The 17,639-nt window shown below is 44.2% G+C and overlaps 2 protein-coding genes across 6 annotated transcripts in view; both read left to right on the top strand.

Moving 5' to 3' along the window:
- The first annotated feature begins 244 nt into the window (after nucleotides 1-244).
- Nucleotides 245-11,780, top strand: LOC121540187 (histone H2A deubiquitinase MYSM1-like). Of its 3 annotated transcripts, XM_045207816.1 has the most exons (16): nucleotides 245-322; nucleotides 4,275-4,350; nucleotides 4,437-4,507; nucleotides 4,616-4,693; nucleotides 4,783-4,867; nucleotides 4,949-5,047; nucleotides 5,177-5,913; nucleotides 5,998-6,128; nucleotides 6,264-6,364; nucleotides 6,668-6,828; nucleotides 6,944-7,049; nucleotides 7,768-7,845; nucleotides 9,388-9,576; nucleotides 9,741-9,789; nucleotides 9,934-10,097; nucleotides 10,689-11,780. In XM_045207816.1, the coding sequence occupies exons 1-16, from the start codon at nucleotides 264-266 to the stop codon at nucleotides 10,920-10,922; spliced, it is 2,418 nt and encodes an 805-aa protein (XP_045063751.1). In that variant the 5' UTR covers nucleotides 245-263; the 3' UTR covers nucleotides 10,923-11,780. The 3 variants fall into 3 exon arrangements, 2 of the variants coding, with proteins under 2 accessions (XP_045063751.1, XP_045063752.1); XR_006657476.1 differs by lacking the exon at nucleotides 10,689-11,780 and having other exon boundaries at nucleotides 9,657-9,789; nucleotides 9,934-9,983; XM_045207817.1 differs by lacking the exons at nucleotides 9,741-9,789; nucleotides 10,689-11,780 and having other exon boundaries at nucleotides 9,934-10,080.
- Nucleotides 11,781-11,905: 125 nt separating this feature from the next.
- LOC121540188 (metalloendopeptidase OMA1, mitochondrial) overlaps nucleotides 11,906-17,639 on the top strand; it is a 15,123-nt gene continuing 9,389 nt past the window's right edge. The window contains exons 1-2 of one of the 3 annotated variants that reach the window (XM_041848870.1): nucleotides 11,906-12,088; nucleotides 15,583-16,024. In XM_041848870.1, coding sequence (XP_041704804.1) covers nucleotides 15,588-16,024 — 437 coding nt within the window. In that variant the 5' untranslated portion in view covers nucleotides 11,906-12,088; nucleotides 15,583-15,587. Of the gene's footprint in view, nucleotides 12,089-15,560; nucleotides 16,025-17,639 lie in introns of all 3 variants that reach the window. The other 2 variants (XM_041848871.1, XM_041848872.1) reach the window with 2 other exon arrangements.

Below are 17,639 nucleotides of genomic sequence, written 5' to 3'. Positions count from 1 at the left end.
ATACACTTTAGACAACTGAGATACAGCACTTGTTATACAATCTTTCATTTATAAGTGGTAATGAAGGAGAAGAGATGAAGAAAGCAAAACATTTAAGAGTATTGACAACACTCCTTGCAAATAATGTGCACCACCCCCTCATGCATTACCCAATGTGGAAAGGTGACTCACACCCCCACCACTTGGTGTCGCTGTCAAGGAATCATGTCGGTATTGTGAATGAGTAGGCTGTTGCCCCCTTATTTGAAATTTGGCTAGCCAACATGGCTGACGAGCTGGATGTTGTTGATATCGAAGGAGACGAATATGATCCTAATTTAGGGTAAGAGCGTTATAATGTGTTTCATTGATGTGTTAAAAGTCATGAATATACAGTTTAGATGATATTTGGGCGAGTCAAAGAACCAGAGCCATTAAATAACCCGTTGGAAACTCAATAGCCATGGCTAACACGGTAGACTAGTTAGCTAAATTACCTAGCTAGTTGACGTCGACAACAGGGTCGTTCAGCTTGATCAGTAGATTATTCGAGCTATACTGAACAAAAAAAAAAACGCTACAGTGTAGGTCCCATATTTCATGAGCTAAATTAAAATCTCAAATTTTCCATACACACAAAAAGCTTATTTCTCATTTTGTGCACAATTGTGTTCACCATGTTAGTGAGCATTTCTCCTTAACCTATCCACATGACAGGTGTGGCATATCAAGAAGCTGATTAAATAGCATGGTCATTACACAGGTGCACCTTGTGCTGGGGATAAGAAAAGGCAACTAAAATGTGCACTTTTGTCACATAAACAAGGCCACAGATGTCTCAAGTTGAGGGAGCGCAATTAGCATGCTGACTGCAGGAATGTACAGCAGAGCTGTTGCCAGAGAATTTAATATTACCTTTTCTACCATAAACCACCTCCCAACGCTGTTTTAGAGAATTTGGCAGTACATCAAACCGACCTCACAACCGCAGACCACGCCAGCCCAGGACCTCCATATCCGTCTTCTTCACCTGCAGGATCATCTGAGACCAGCCAGTGAAATATCTGGCTCATTGTTCTATCTGTGGTAATATTGTAGAGTTTCCCTCATGCCCCTTTTCATGGCGGAGCTAGCTTGATACCGACCGAAACATTAAGCTAGCCAAGACCAACAACACAAACAAACGGACTTTACAGCCACATTTACATTTTAGTCATTTAGCAGACGCTCTTATCCAGAGCGACTTACAGTTAGTGAATGCATACATTTATTTAATTTTTTTTCATACTGGCCCCCCGTGGGAATCGAACCCACAACCCTGGCGTTGCAAACGCCATGCTCTACCAACTGAACTACATCCCTGCCGGCCATTCCCTCCCCTACCCTGGACCAATAGTGCGCCGCCCCATGGGTCTCCCGGTCGCGGCCGGCTACGACTGGATTCGAACCAGGATCTCTAGTGGCACAGCTGGCACTGCCTTAGACCACTGCGCCACTTGGGAGGTTATTACAAGTAGTAGTGGAGTTACAAACAAACTATACTTAACAAATTAAAGGGGAACTGCACCTGCTGATTTGGCCTCGTTTTTGGGCTTGCTCCTCAAGAAATGCTGGCGGCCTTGACAGAAACCAAACGTGAGTTGGCTTGGGGGTGTGGTTTGATGTGGGTGTTTCTTGGGTGTGTCCTTGCCCGCAGCTGTTTCCTTCACCCACGCGCCTACAGGGTGGGTCAACTCCCACCGCGCGTTGTAGGCCTGGATTATCCTGCAGTATGAGCCTCTTTTCCAGTGAGGTGGCCTCCCTGTCTTCCTACCCTAAACTGAGTTAGCAGTGGAGCCCTCACTTTATCAACCCGGGTCACCCCTCTTGGTCTATCCCTGCTTGCCACAAAGGTTAGCGCACTTCTTCCTACTGTTAACAGTTCACGGGTAGTTTGTGACAAGGTATACTACTCGTCAGCGGGGGCTATTTTTGTGTACAACACCAACGAGTAATTCAACATTTATTTATAATCCGCTCTGCACTATTTTAGTGAGCCCCGGCTCTTACTGCGTGTTATCTCGCCGTTCACGCAGGATACTTTCATCCACGGGGTTATACCATTTGTATAAACACGGCATAATCTCAGACACTCCTGCCAGCGGCTGGTCCTCCCTTTCTAGTTGAGGCGTAGTCACACTCGCTAAATCCTGGGTATAGGGTTTCAGCTAAAAGTTATTTCTTGAAATTACTACTTAGCTGAAAGCAGGGGTTTGGATACTCAGTACTCCTTTTGTTTGCTTTTTACACAGTTACCCTCAAGCTCCTCTGTGGTTTCCTGCTTGAGCCCACAATATGGTCTGGCCGTGGGCCACCTAAGGTGTACCCCCGGAGCCTATAGTTGTTATAATGCAACTTTTCTTCTTTAGTACTTTATTCAACAAATAATTTAACTAGTTAATGAAAACCAGTAACACTTCTCTTTTGGTTTCACAACTGATGTATTTTATTGTTTTTTTTATAAAGCAATTACAATGCAGTAGCTTCTAACAGTAGTAATTAAATTATGTTTTTACCTTACCCACAAAAGTCTTCTAACTTCTAATACATCAATCAGCTCCTGATCTATCTTCCCCAGAATCTCAGCTCCTGATCTGTCTTCCCCAGAATCTCAGCTCCTGATCTATCTTCCCCAGAATCTCAGCTCCTGATCTATCTTCCCCAGAATCTCAGCTCCTGATCTGTCTTCCCCAGAATCTCAGCTCCTGATCTGTCTTCCCCAGAATCTCAGCTCCTGATCTGTCTTCCCCAGAATCTCAGCTCCTGATCTATCTTCCCCAGAATCTCAGCTCCTGATCTATCTTCCCCAGAATCTCCGCTCCTGATCTGTCTTCCCCAGAATCTCAGATTCCTGATCTGTCTTCCCCAGAATCTCAGATTCCTGATCTGTCTTCCCCAGAATCTCAGATTCCTGATCTGTCTTCCCCAGAATCTCAGATTCCTGATCTGTCTTCCCCAGAATCTCAGCTCCTTCAAATGTCTTTTACATTGGTTTTTATACCCCTTTTTTGCCCAAGTCCATGCCTCCTTTGTCTACAGCCACACAACACATCCTCCCCCCTACATGTGACGTTTAAGAAAAGTTACGTAATACATTGTCTCCTTTACACGTGATGTCTACACAGTCAGGTAACACATTGGTTCCTTCGTAGGTGACAACAATCCGTAGTGTCATCTGCTTCATGGCCCACGTGCCATCAGGCAACTCTACCAACTCCATCCCAGGGCCGAGGTTTGACTGGGGTCTCTCTGCCCTCCGGCTGAGGATCATCTGCATACAGTCTACCAGCACCCGTCATTTCCTCTGCCTTTGACTGGGTCTTGCTGCTCTCTAGCAGCTTGTGGTTGAGGCCTCTTCCTGTCTTTCCGCTTCTTCTTGTTCTTTCTTGTCTCAGTGTTACCCGAGTTCTGTCTGAGGACTGGAGGAGTTATCAGGTCATATTGACTAGGCTCATTCACGACACGTGCCATTGCCCGGTTCAACCCGGGCCAGCGTAATAGAACTCCCTCAATGAAGGGAAGCAGAGGGGCGATTTGCACGTGGAGCTTGGCAAAGGGGGGAATGATTTGTTGACATAATTGTAATCCAAAACCAACCTTCTCCGTTTTAGACGAGACTGACTATGACCAAAATTATCTTATTTAACTTTGTAGTCAATTTTGACACAATAATAAATGTTTGACTCATATCGATGCCACAGATCGTTTTCTAAGGGATTCGTTGGTTTTTAGAGGCAGTCGCTCTTTAAATGTCTTACCTGTGATGAAATGTGTAGCCTACTTGGACACCAGGTCCCCACAATTTCCCAATCTAACCACAGTGCTCATCTCACAGTCTCAATTGTACATTAAACAACACAGAGGCTTTTCAGCATGTTTTGTTATTTCAGTATAACAAAAAATGTACGACGAAGTTGTCTCTTACAATGGGGCTCAATGGGAAAGAATGTTTGTTTCGTGGTCGAGGGGAATTCCTTCTTATGACATGAATATCGACTCGTAGTCCATGTGAAAGCCGACATTCTTGACACCCCACTCCACTGTCTATGCTGCAGCAGATATTTGTTATAGACCAGGGATGTGATTTTTTTTCTGATTAATCAGGAATTCCTGCTTTTCTGACATTTATCCTCCATTCATATATAATAGAAACTAACCTATCCCCTAGCCAAAATAGAGATTTTCCTGCTTTTCTATGTTCTCCTTGTTATTACGTGATAGTAATGCATAGCTAATAACTATCATTCCTATTTCAGGGACTTCGGTGACAGAGCAGTGTTACTCCAGAACCAGTACATGCTGTCAGCATGGAAGACCAATATTGGGGTCCTAGTAAGAAGTGTTACTACCTAAGGAATATGATACAATGGAAGTTAAGTGGGTATTGTGTGTGTTGACTCTCTCTCTATCCTCTATAGCCGTGGGAACTGGACAGCTCCATCAGTGCAGAGAACAGAGAAGTGATAGAGAACATGCTGCTGGAGGAACAGTATCCTTCTCCTGGACCATAGACCATACACACACCTCTGTTCAGATTTTGATGTTTGTTTGTCTGTCTTGATATAAGATGTGTTCTAGACCTTAAGCACTTCTCTAGGTATTATTTGACAGGTAAAGAGATGCCCAAGAGTGTGTGGGCCAACGTGCCACCTAACCCTAAACCCAAATTGAAGAGGTTAGTCATGTTTCCTTATGTGTGAACTCTTCTGGACATATTGTGTTGTACCCTCTGACGTGATACTGTGACTGCCGTGTTGTCCCCAGGTCTCCAGCCAAGTCCTCAGCTTCAGGCTCCTCTACAGCCACTCGCTGGTCTCAGCAGGAGAAGGAGCTGTTTGAGACAGGACTGGTATGACCCTCTTCCCTCTCTCCTCTCCTGTCTCATCGATCTTAAATGACTCCCTACTTTCTATATGCCCTGAACCCCCAGGCTCAGTTTGGCCGTAGATGGACTAAGATCTCCAAGTTGGTAGGCAGCCGGACCGTTCTCCAGGTGAAGAGCTACGCCAGACAGTACTTCAAACACAAGGTAGCACTGTCCTCTAGTCTACACCTCTCCCAGCTCAGCCAACCAGGCTATATTTGAGATATCCTCCTGTCTCTGGCCTCTCTCATCATCCTCTCACCATTTCAGTCTCCCCCTCCTCTCTGCCTGCAGGCTAAATCAGAGGGCAATACTACTGCTGTGGTGCCTTCTACAGCCCCAGTGGTGTTAGGCCAGGTCCCAGAGACAGGGTCAGCAGTGTCCACCTCTGGCCTGTCTGTCCGCAGCCACCTGTCAGCTCTGACCAACGCTGTCCGGATAGAGAGACTGGGTGACGAAGAGGAGGAGGAGGTGGACATCACTGATGACCTCAGCGATGAGGGCGGGAGTGGAGGAGGGGATGGAGGGATGGGAGAAGAAAACGGACGAGAAAACAGATGGATTGAGGGGAATGGAGAGGACCTCCAGGCAGGAGTTAATACTGAGACATGTGAGCCTGGAGCCCCAGAGGAGCTGGACAACCAGGGAGAGACCCACCAGGACCAACCCAACCAGACACACCCCAGGCTGGGAGAGACTGATCAGGAGCAGCCTAACTGTAGCCCTCCATCCTCCCTCACAGCTCCTTCCCCCTGCCTAACAGAGCAGGCTCCCAGCGGACCGTGTGAGGGGGGCACCCAGAGAGACCCAGTAGAGTCTGGAGAGGAAACAGGGGGGTCTAGGTGGGCAGGGGATGGGGAGGAGTCTGGAGAGGAAGAGGAGGAGCTTAAAGCCCCAGAGCAGGAAGTGGAGCTGGACCCGGCAACCATCACAGAGGAGGAGAAACAAGCTATTCCAGAATTCTTTGAGGGACGACCATCCAAAACCCCAGAGAGATATCTGAGGATCAGGAACTACATCCTGGACCAATGGTACACACACACATACACACACACAACCAATCAGAGACATCAAGGTTTCATTTTCAACATGCTTTTTGTGTGTGTTTGTCTCAGGTTGAAGAGTAAGCCCAGGTACTTGAACAAGACGTCAGTGCGTCCTGGCCTGAAGAACTGTGGAGATGTCAACTGTATTGGCAGAATACACACCTACCTGGAGTTGATAGGAGCCATCAACTTCAACTGTGGTAACTAGGACTCACTACCAGTGTGTCGTTGATTGTCTCTTTCTTTTTCTCAGTCTCTATCTCTCTTAGTTGTGCTAATTGTTCTGATTACATTTTTTTGTCTGATTTGTGTATTCTGTCTCCCCCCTCCTCCAGACCAGGCGGTGTATAACCGTCCCAGGGTGGTGGATCGGTCCAAACCCAGAGACAGCAGAGACACTCTGGAATACCAGCTGGCACAGAGACTACAGAGCATGGTGAGACAACCCATGACCTCTGACCTCTATATCCTCTGACCACCTACTGTCCCTCAGACCCCTCTAGCTGGCCCAGACGGCAACACTTAGCTATGTTAGGTATTTGTCCGGCTTAGGTTTATATGTCATTTATATGTTTTATTAAAGGTCCCTATACCCTTCTATTACAGTACTTTTATACTTATATTACAGTTCTATGTCAGGTTTATGATGGCTCTTCATCAGGTGTATGTGAGGTGTCTGTGACCTGTTATAGGTGTATGGCATGCTGTTAATGGGTTGTTGATTGGTTGTGTGTTGTAGCGAACCAGGAAGCGTCGTGTGAGGGACTTGTGGGGGAACTGGCATGACGCTAAAGACCTGGAGGGACAGACATTCGAGCATCTGAGTGCAGAGGAGCTAGCCCTGAGGAGAGAGGAGATGAGGAGACAGTCTAAATCCTGTAAGGTCTCCAGGCACAGAAGGTGTGGGTGATGTATACTACCAATTTATGCGTGTGTGTGTGGTCACGAAACACTGTGGATCCTTATGCGTGTACTGTGCGTGACATGCCTTAAAAGTCTCTCTCTCCATCATCAGGTTGTTGGATCCGTTCCAGTTGATTCCGTGCCGTATGTTTGGAGAGGACAGACAGGAGCCCTTCCAGGTGCTAGTTTGTGCTGAGGCTCTCCTCATCATGGACATGGTAAGTACTGATGGGTTCTGACTTCTAAACTTGAAACTTGAAATATGAAATATCCTTATTCATGTTACTGAGGGAGAGAGGGGAATGCAGAACGTTTACATTCTGTCATAACATGTTATTGTTAGATATTAGGTATCCTATGGAGAGGAGAAGAGCCACAGTCTGGGTTCAATTGTTGGGTTGTAATTTGAAATACTTGCTACACCAGAAGTTAATGGTTATATGTAGGAGGAATGTATATGGTGGGGTCACTGATAAGGGTAGATCGCTGTGGATTAGTGAGGAATGGGGGCCGAGGTCAGGTCACATGAAGGAACAATTTATTACCCACATCACTTAACTTCCTGCCTAGCAACAAAGATGTCATATTTAGAGAAAAGGAGGAGACTCCACCTAAAGTGGGGTATAAATACTTGTGCTGGTGGGAACAGGTCTTTGTCTTATGCAGCTGTGTGACCTAGTGGGTGAATAAACTTGGTTTGAGCTTTACTAGTCGTCCATGAGTTTTACTCTGTTTATTAAGAATCTAACAGTACATACATCTACACATATATTTAATAAAGTACTCTCTTCATAAAGTACTGTGTAATAGAGTACTATCTTATCTAATATAGCAACTATGTTTACACATGAACACACAGAGAGAGATATCAGTGTGGGTTGTTTACCAAGGCTTAGGTCTTAGGGCTCAGTGTCTTTTGTTTGTATTTTTACCCAGCATGCTCATGTGTCGATGGAAGAGGTTATCGGGCTACTGGGAGGAGCTTACAGCGAGGAGGAGGACAAAGTCCTGAAGGTGAGACAACCATCGTGGTGATGATCATAAAGAAAATACTGATAACACTAGTGTAATGATGTCTTGGCATTCTCTCAACCAGCTTCATGAGGTAGTCACCTGGAATGCATTTCAATTAACAGGTGTACCTTCTTAAAAGTTAATTTGTGGAATTGATTTCCTTCTTAATGCGTTTGAGCCAATCAGTTGTTTTGTGACAAGGTAGGGGGGGTATACAGAAGATAGCCCTATTTGGTAAAAGACCAAGTCCATACTATGGCAAGAACAGCTCAAATAAGCAAAGAGAAACAACAGTCCATCATTACTTGAAGGCATGAAGGTCAGTCAATATGGAACATTCCAAAAACTTTGAAAGTTTCTTCAAGTGCAGTCGCAAAAACCATCAAGCGCTATGATGAAACTGGCTCTCGTGAGGACCGCAGCAGGAATGGAAGACCCAGAGTTACCTCTGCTGCAGAGGATAAGTTCATTAGAGTTACCAGCCTCAGAAATTGCAGCCCAAATAAATGCTTCACAGAGTTCAAGTAACAGCCACATCTCAACATCAACTGTTCAGAGGAGACTGCGTGAATCAGGCCTTTATGGTCAAATTACTGCAAAGAAACCACTACTAAAGGACACCAATAATAAGAAGAGACTTGCTTGGGCCAAGAAACACGAGCAATGGACATTAGACCGGTGGAAATGTGTCCTTTGGTCTGGAGTCCAAATGTGAGATTTTTGGTTCCAACCGCCGTGTCTTTGTGAGACGCGGTGTGGGTGAACGGATGATCTCTGCATGTGTATTTCCCACCATAAAGCATGGAGGAGGAGGTGTTATGGTGTGGGGGTGCTTTGCTGGTGATACTGTCTGTGATTTTTTTTTTATTCAAAGCACACTTAACCAGCATGGCTACCACAGCATTCTACAGCGATACGCCATCCCATCTGGTTTGGGCTTAGTGGGGCTATCATTTGTTTTTCAACAGGACAATGACCCAACACACCTCCAGGCTGTGTAAGGGCTATTTTCCAAGAAGGAGAGTGATAGAGTGCTGCATCAGATGACCTGGCCTCCACAATCCCCCAACGTCAACCCAATTGAGATGGTTTAGGATGAGTCGGAGGAAAAGGAAAAGCAGCCAACAAGTGCTCAGCATATGTGGGAACTCCTTCAAGACTGTTGGAAAAGCATTCCAAGTGAAGCTGGTTGAGAGAATGCCAAGAGTGTGCAAAGCTGCCATCAAGGCAAAGGGTGGCAGTTTGAAGATTCTCAAATATAAAATATATTTTGATTTGTTTAACACTTTTTGTTTACTACATGATTCCATATGTGTTATTTCATAATTTTGATGTCTTCACTATTATTCTACAATGTAAAAAATAGTACAAATAAAGAAAAACCCTTGAATGAGTAGGTGTGTCCAAACTTTTGACTGGCAGTGTAAGTATTCAGACCATTTACTCAGTGTTTTGTTGAAGCACCTTTTGGTAGCGATTACAGCTTCGAGTCTTCTTGGGTGTGTCTCTCTGTATCTATGAATGTGTGTGTCTATGTCCTAGATCGTTGCAGCGGAGCCGTGTAACAGTGTGAGTACAGGTCTGCAGTGTGAGATGGACCCGTTGTCTCAGACTCAGGCCTGTGAGATGCTGTCTAGCCTGGGCTTGGCTGTAGTGGGATGGTACCACTCTCACCCCACCTTCCACCCTAACCCCTCTCTACGGGATATACACACACAGGACCAGTTCCAGGTACATATAGGTGTGTGTGTGTGTGTGTGTGTGTGTGCGCACGCACGTACGTGTGTTCTGACTCTGCCACTCTCTCTCAGAGTTATTTCTCTTGAGGCGGAGCCCCCTTTATTGGGATGATCGTGAGTCCGTTTGACCCTGCTAACCCCTCCCCCTGTTCCCAGACCACCTGCCTGATGGTCAGAGAGGACCAAGGACCTACAGGACCACAGAGTACGACACACACATCTCTTTCACAACCCATTATCAACTTGGTAGGAAAAAAATATAAATATATATTGTATAGTATGAGCATGCATATTCATCCTCTCTCTCCCTCTACCTCTCTCTTTCTCTTTCTCTCCTTACCTTTCTCAGAGCTGCCCTACAGGTTTGACTACCAGTGTTCCCAGCAGCAGCCTGACTGGAGCCAGTTGATGAGGAGGGCAGAGTGGATCATGTACAAATATAAACATGCCCACTTCAGTGTCCAGATGGACAGGCTGTTCCGCAGGGACTCTAATCTCACCTGTCTCGAGAAGGTAGGTTACACTGCCTCCTTGGCTCATATCTCTGTCTCACCTATAGAGATTGAGGACTCTAGTGCCCAAAAGCCTGTTTTAGCATTGGCAGTGCCATTGAGGACTTTCGCCAATTTGTAAGTCGCTCTGGATAAGAGCGTCTGCTAAATGACTTAAATGTAAAAGTAGTCAACTGGGTGGAATTTCCTATGGGTTGAGGAAGGATCACATAATTCCATCCGGTTCATCAGGAGGGATCAGCCAATTAATTATACTCGTGAGCAAACATTCCATAACTGCAGGTGGCATTAAATTGCCAACCTTGTCTTTATACCGGTTGTCTTCAAACCACACTCCAGGTGGCAGTATGCACCGTTTCAGTTTGTTTACCAACTCACAGATGCCATAATGGGACAGATGCAAAGAAGAGTCCTCTATAATTCTCTATGGTCTCACCCCTCCTCTCTGTCTTCTGTCCTTTCTCATCTCGCGCTCTCATACCTGCCTCACTTCTATCTCTCAACCCCTGTCTCAACCTTGAATCCCATAACTTTCCAATCCCTGTCTCACCCACTGTTTCCTTCCCGTCTCACCCTCCGTCTCTCTCTGTAGATGATGGCATCTTTAGGGAGGTATCTGGAGCCCCTGCCAGAGGAGGGAGATCCCTTCCTTTCCCAGATCCATGCTCTCTTCCAGTCTCACTTAGTTTCGAGCAACCCAGAGACCAGGATGAGGGCGGAACCTTTAGCTCCTCAGAGACAATCAACACCCATGCCTTCACCTTCACTCAGCCAATCAACATCAACGGAACAGAAGACACAGGAACACAGGAAGATGGGAGAATGAATCTGTCTCTCCAACTGATCATTTAGAAACGCCTAATATAGAAACTATTAACTCACACACAGCTAACCAAGAGAGCTTACATCCAATACAGTTTGGTTCTGTGTTGTTGACTGGTCATGATTATCTATTCTGAATCTAATAGGTTTCTTTATGTATCCAGTTCTTCGTTTTTTAGCCAGTTCTTTAGGTTCATTAGTAGGCGTACTTGATTTAGTTAGACTGTAGCTCTCGAGAACCCAAAGGGGCCCAAGGTGGCTTACAGCCGGTCCCCATCTTCGGTTCTCAGCAGATGGTATGGAGGACAGCTGGCTCCATGTGAACTACATTCCCAACTATCTGTTTTAACGTTTAGACACGTTAATAATCCTTGCAATACGGTTTTGGAAACATTTGGAACTCAACTTTCAGTAACAGCAAGAGAGAATCTTTAAAGTACAAAAGATAAGCTTACTGTACCGACTGTAACACGGCCTCCAAATTATGTCTCGTTCATATGAAAGTTAAGTTCCTAATATTTACTAAACGATATTGCGTGAATGGCGTATTTACGTTTAGGCATAATTTTGGCAGCGTCGGGGCATTTGCCTCACAAGGCTAAAGGGGACATCCAATGGCTCAATGTAATGCAATGGAATTGGAGTCAGGAATAAATGTTATTTTTCATACCATATGTATAGTAGGTTATACGAATCCACCTTTTTAAAAAAGGAACGAAAGTCAAACATTTCGATGTTTGGGTTTGCACTTTTGATGTTCAAATGTTTTATGGTTTAGTTACCCATCAGTAATACTTAAAGAAAAACAGAACATAGTACGCTGTACCTGTATCACTGTCGATAATAAAATGTGCATAATGTAGTTCATGTAATTTCCGTTTATTCACACTAATGAATGTGTCAAACCTGAATAGACACTATCTGGAGAATGTCATCTTTGAGGAGACGGTCATTGTCGGAACCTTGTCTAAGCGCATGCGTTGCAGTTGCAGGGGGGACTATTATTTTAGACGCACAAGACAGTTCCTCCCTGATGCTAGGCATGTTTTTGACTTGCAGAGGACTGTCAAAGTAAATGGAAAATGAATAACTGTAAGTCAGCATTTATTTCTCAAGCTGGAGCCTCCAAGATTAATTAAGTGGTTTTAAGGAAGTATCGATCATACAAAGGTAACTTTAACGTGTTGTTGTTCACACATGCTATGTTTATCGGTGCCATTGCATCAGATCAGCTAGCTAGGTAGTTATAACCCACGACGGCGAGACTGCAATGACATGACATTGAATCTCTTGTTAATAATATTACTGTAGCTATTAATAAAACCACAGTTAAAGGTGGTAATCTCAGGGAAACACTACTGGCAATTGCAAACTGTCAGTTGAACTTAAACTGTCACCTATGGAAGCCCATTCCCGCCACAATTGTTTTGTTATCACCATTTCCAGTTAAGCAAGTCGAAATGTCAAGGTACGATCTAAAAATATATACTATTTCAAAATGGAGATAAGTAAAACGTTTGAGATATTATCTTTACTGTCTAAAAATGTAGATACTTTTTTAAAATGCCAATGATCTAAAAATGGTGACTATATCAAAATGTTCAGCTAGATCATAAGAATAGGATTATGTTTTTTCATTTGTAGCATTGTGTGCCGATTTCCATGTATCGTTATGTTGTAGAGGTCAGCACAGCCGGGCTGCCCGCAAACTTGTGGCAAGCTGGCGTTTGCCCCAGCACTTGGTTTAATTAAAAAAATTGACAAAAAAGCATTGAAAAGAGGGACAACAAAGTAAGTTTATTTAGACTGATTTGCCTCATGATTTGTCTACTTTTGCACAATTAATCTGTGCTTCAGTCTGATCAACTCTAGCCTACTCCTAACAACCACAGCTGCAAGTAGCTTAGAGAAGCCTATGCACCCTGATCCCCTCTGGCCAGGGGAAACAACCCACTTTGCACCACGTCATTTCAACGTGGAAATGTTGGTAATATTTGGTTGAGACATTGATCAATGAGATTTCAACTTTTATTAACCCCCTCAAGCCATCAGTTATTTTTTTATTTCGGTGCTATCGAGTTTGAAAACTATACTCTACAAATAATCATTTCAATATTGGAGTGAGGTTGAGAACATATTGTGATCTGATTTTACCAAAACACACCATGAATTCAACAGGGATTATTGCCAATCCATGAAGTGTGTTGAGAAGTAGTAGCTATTTTGTGATTGATGCTTCTTTACATTAAATAAGGATAAGAGCCTGAGCAATATAGGGAAACAAACTGTATCAACCAGGACCTTTCTGATGGGGCACACTCTTGAAAAGCACCCTGATGTATAATACATTTTGCACCATGAGTAGAATTGTATCTTCCAGACATACTACTGTTGGCTATTGTCATTCTGTGTAACACAATTAGAGCAGTAACTTGGACCAGCATTTAGAAACCTTTGGCCATGTAAAAACATATGCACTTTTTTTAGTCAAAGTCAAGAATGGTTGAAATAAATATATTGCACCACAAAATCGATGTACAAATAAAAGCCTAAAAAGGCTTTGATGCTTTTAACTTCTTAAGAACTCTTTCATCCCCTTACTCATTGGCCCTCCCACTGCCCCTCTTGCAGTCCGGTGCATATTTCAGGGAGGTTGACGTCGCCTGTAGTATTTCTGCCTCTGTAGCCTTTGATTCGCCAAGACTCACACCTGCTGTAAAGGGGGGAAACAAATATTAGCTAGAGAAGGTATTCAAATGTCATGTAAAATGTCATGATTTGGCCTCCACTGTACCTATAATGATGCTGCAAATGGTGGAGTCCTCAAAGGCCCTCATCCCTTTGTTTCCTTTCAGATTCATCCTTGACATGAGGCTGTTTGTCAGGGTTCTGTATAGAACACAAATGATGTACTTTACAAGCAACACACCATGACCTAATTTGAAGAAGTGAAACAAATATGGGAATAGTTTACCAGTGCATTGCTCTCTTCACCTGGTTCAGAATGTCTTTCCCCCCAGCTTTGAGATCTGCGATATCTAATTTTACAAAAGGACACTGATGCATTGCACATGTACAGGATTTTTCCATCCAGTACTACATGGCCATATAATGTCCTTCAACTCATACCAATGAAACATTTAATTTCTCACCATGTCTTTTCGGAAATCATTCTCCATTAGCTGCTCTTCCATCTTTAGCAAGACTTCCTCAGTCTCGCTCAGGTTGAAGTCGAATTCCTCAACCGGACTTGGCGACTGTCCTTTAAAAGGTCACGGATCTCACAAAGGAGAAATGGGACTCTTAAAAAATAAATACTTGTAAAAGTAGTTTTACATTTTTTTACTTCCAAATATAACAGCCTAATTTCAATATCATAAAAAATAGTTTAAAAATAAATGTGTCATACTTGCTTCTGGCATAGGAAAAGGGTATGAGCCTTTGCAGCGCTTTGGTGAGGTGGATCTCTCATCTGAGTCCCGTGTAGCTCAGTTGGTAGAGCATGGCGTTTGCAACACCAGGGTTGTGGGTTCATTTCCCACGGGGGACCAGTATGAAAAAAAAAAAAGTATGCACTCACTAACAGTAAGTCGCTCTGGATAAGAGCGTCTGCTAAATGACTAAAATGTAAATGTAAAGAGGCAGAAGGAGACCTCGGTCTCCCACATGACCTATCCTTGGAGCATAAATGCTCAAGATTCTCTGCAGTAAAATACATCATGGCAATTCTTGGTACAATTAAATAACCTTTCCCAATTGATCAAGAATGACAATAAGGGGTTGGCTTACGTTGTGAAGGTTCCTCACTATAGTCGCTTGGTGGCTTGAGCAGCGTTTTAATTTGCCGTTTCCCCATCCCCACACTTGGTGACTTGTGTGGTGTTTTAGTTTGCCATTTCCCCTCACCACCAATACTTGGTGGTTTGCAGGGCGTTTGAGCCTTTTGCTTCTTAGTGGCGCTGGCACAGGTTTTCTGGCGCGTCAGAGCAGATGTTAGTGGGGGCTTGGATAGGCCAAACTAACCCAAAATTCTAAATGGAGAGTTTCATAGTTGCGTCTGTCACAGGAAAAGGGTCTGAACCTTAATTAAGAAGGCAGAAGGGGACCCCGAGACCCCATGCTCCGGGGTTAAGCCATGTGAGAGACCGAGATGACATCATGCCAATTGTTTTTACAATTAGAATACCTTTCTCAAATACAGTGATCAAGAATAAAGAGTTGGCTTACATTGTGAAGGGCCGTCCTCACCGTCATTACTTGGTGGATTGTGCTGTGTTTTAGCCTTTTGCTTTTTGGTAGCAGTGGCACAGGTTTTCTGGTGCTTCGGGCATATTTTGGTGGAGGCTTGGGTAGACCTTTGCCTGAAAATAAACATAGAAGTGTAAAATAACATCCAGCCTTTTCCACACACATTTGTCACACGTGTAAGTTTTATTGATGTGGAAGAAGGCTTCTAAAAAGTCAGCCTAAATACATTACCAAACTTTAAACAAAAATTCTACAACATGCCAAAGTTAACCTCCCAAGCCCCTACCCCCTAGCCTGGAAATCCAGACGGATTTCAGCCAAAAAAAATTCAATACACTAGTATCGACATTTTAGGGCTCTATTTCTTCCATATGCTTTCACCTGGGCATTTCAGGAAGTGGTGTCTTCTCATTCAGGAACCATGGAGTTGTTGTGTGTCCGTCTCATGAGGAATCAACGCAGTTGCCTCCCTGCCTACCTGTCTAGAAGCTTTCAAACCTCCCTTTGCCGACAGAGACAACCAACAACCAGGAGGACATTACCTGCTACAGAACTCTACTCAACCAACACATGTCGGAATCTACTGCATCCCGAAACCACAGACTCTGTTTGTCAACTTCAGTTGAGGCCATCTTTGTCTCAGAGACTACTTTTCTCATCGGAGAATGTAAGAACAGTACTTTTCCCAGTGGGGACACCCAGACCTGGCCCTGCTGTCCACTGTGTCCCTGTTATATGGTTGTCTAAGCATGGACAGAACTTCTTCCATACCTCTGCTCCTCACCGCGCCCTGCCTGCTCCTCTCATCTGGCTGGTACTCAAACCCCTGCAGAAAATAGTGGCTATTATACTGGGCAGGTAAGACACACGTCCGAGTGTCATCTCAGTCCATCAACAGTGCATTCAGAAAGTATTCAGACCCCTTCACTTTTTCCATATTTTGTTACGTTACAGCCTTATTCTAAAATTGATTAAATAGTCCCCCCCCCCCTTATCAATCTACACACAACAACCCATAATTGAATATGAAGCAAAATCAGGTTTTTAGAAGTAAAAGAAATGGAAACATTACATTTACATAAGTATTCAGACCCTTTACTAAGTACTTTGCCACTCAAGGACATTCAGAGACTTGTCCCGAAGCCACTCCTGCATTGTCTTGGCTGTGTGCTTAGGGTTGTTCTCCTGTTGGAAGGTGAATAATCGCCCCAGTCTGAGGTCCTGAGTGCTCTGGAGCAGGTTTTCATCAAGGATCTCTCTGTACTTTGCTCCGTTCATCTTTCCCTCAATGCTGACTAGTCTCCCAGTCCCTGCCGCTGAAAAACATCCACACAGCATGATGCTGCCAACACCATGCTTCACCGTAGGGATGGTATTGGCCAGGTGATGAGCGGTGCCTGTTTTCCTCCAGACGTGAAGCTTGGCATTCAGGCCAAAGAGATCAATCTTGGTTTCATCAGACCAAAGAATCTTGTTTCTCATGGTCTAAGAGTCCTTTAGGTGCCTTTTGGCAAACTCCAAGCGGGCTGTCGTGCCTTTTGCTGAGTGGCTTCCATCTGGCCACTCTACCATAAAGGCCTGATTGGTGGAGTGCTGCAGAGATGGGAGAACCTTCCAGAAGGACAACCATCTCCACAGAGGAACTCTGGAGCTCTATCAGAGTGACCATCGGGTTCTTGGTCACTTCCCTGACCAAGGCCCTTCTCCCCCGATTGCTCAGTTTGGCCGGGCGGCCAGCTCTAGGAAGAGTCTTGGTGGTTCCAAACTTCTTCCATTTAAGAATGATGGAGGTCACTGTGTTCTTGGGGACCTTCAATGCTGCAGACATTTTTTGGTACCCTTCCCAAGATCTGTGCCTCGACACAATCCTGTCTCTGAGCTCTACGGACAATTCCTTCAACATCATGGCTTGGTTTTTGCTCTGACATGCACTGTCAACTGTGGGACCTTATATAGACATGTGTGTGCCTTTCCAAATCATGTCCAATTGAATGTACCACAGGTAGACTCCAATCGTTGTAGAAACATCTGAAGGATGATCAATGGAAACAGGATGCACCTGAGCTCAATTTCGAGTCTCATAGCAAAGGGTCTGAATACTTATGTTTTTTATTTTTAATACATTTGCAAAAATGTCTAAACCTGTTTTCGCTTTGTTTATTATTGGGTATTGTGTGTAGATTGATGATGATTTTATTTTATCCATTTTAGAATAATGCTGTAATGTAACAAAATGTGGGGAAAAAGTGAAAGGGTCTGAATACTTCCCGACTGTACTGTACATTGATAAGGTTTATGATGGTGAGATAGACGTTGCTGCTACATGGTGTTTTTGGTGTCCCTGTCTCTAGTAGTACTACATGGTGTTTTTGGTGTCCCTGTCTCTAGTAGTACTACATGGTGTTTTTGGTGTCCCTGTCTCTAGTAGTACTACATGGTGTTTTTGGTGTCCCTGTCTCTAGTAGTACTACAT

Source organism: Coregonus clupeaformis, chromosome 26, assembly GCF_020615455.1.
Source record: "Coregonus clupeaformis isolate EN_2021a chromosome 26, ASM2061545v1, whole genome shotgun sequence".
Lineage (NCBI taxonomy): Eukaryota > Metazoa > Chordata > Actinopteri > Salmoniformes > Salmonidae > Coregonus > Coregonus clupeaformis.
This window is presented reverse-complemented; position numbering and strand designations above follow the sequence as displayed.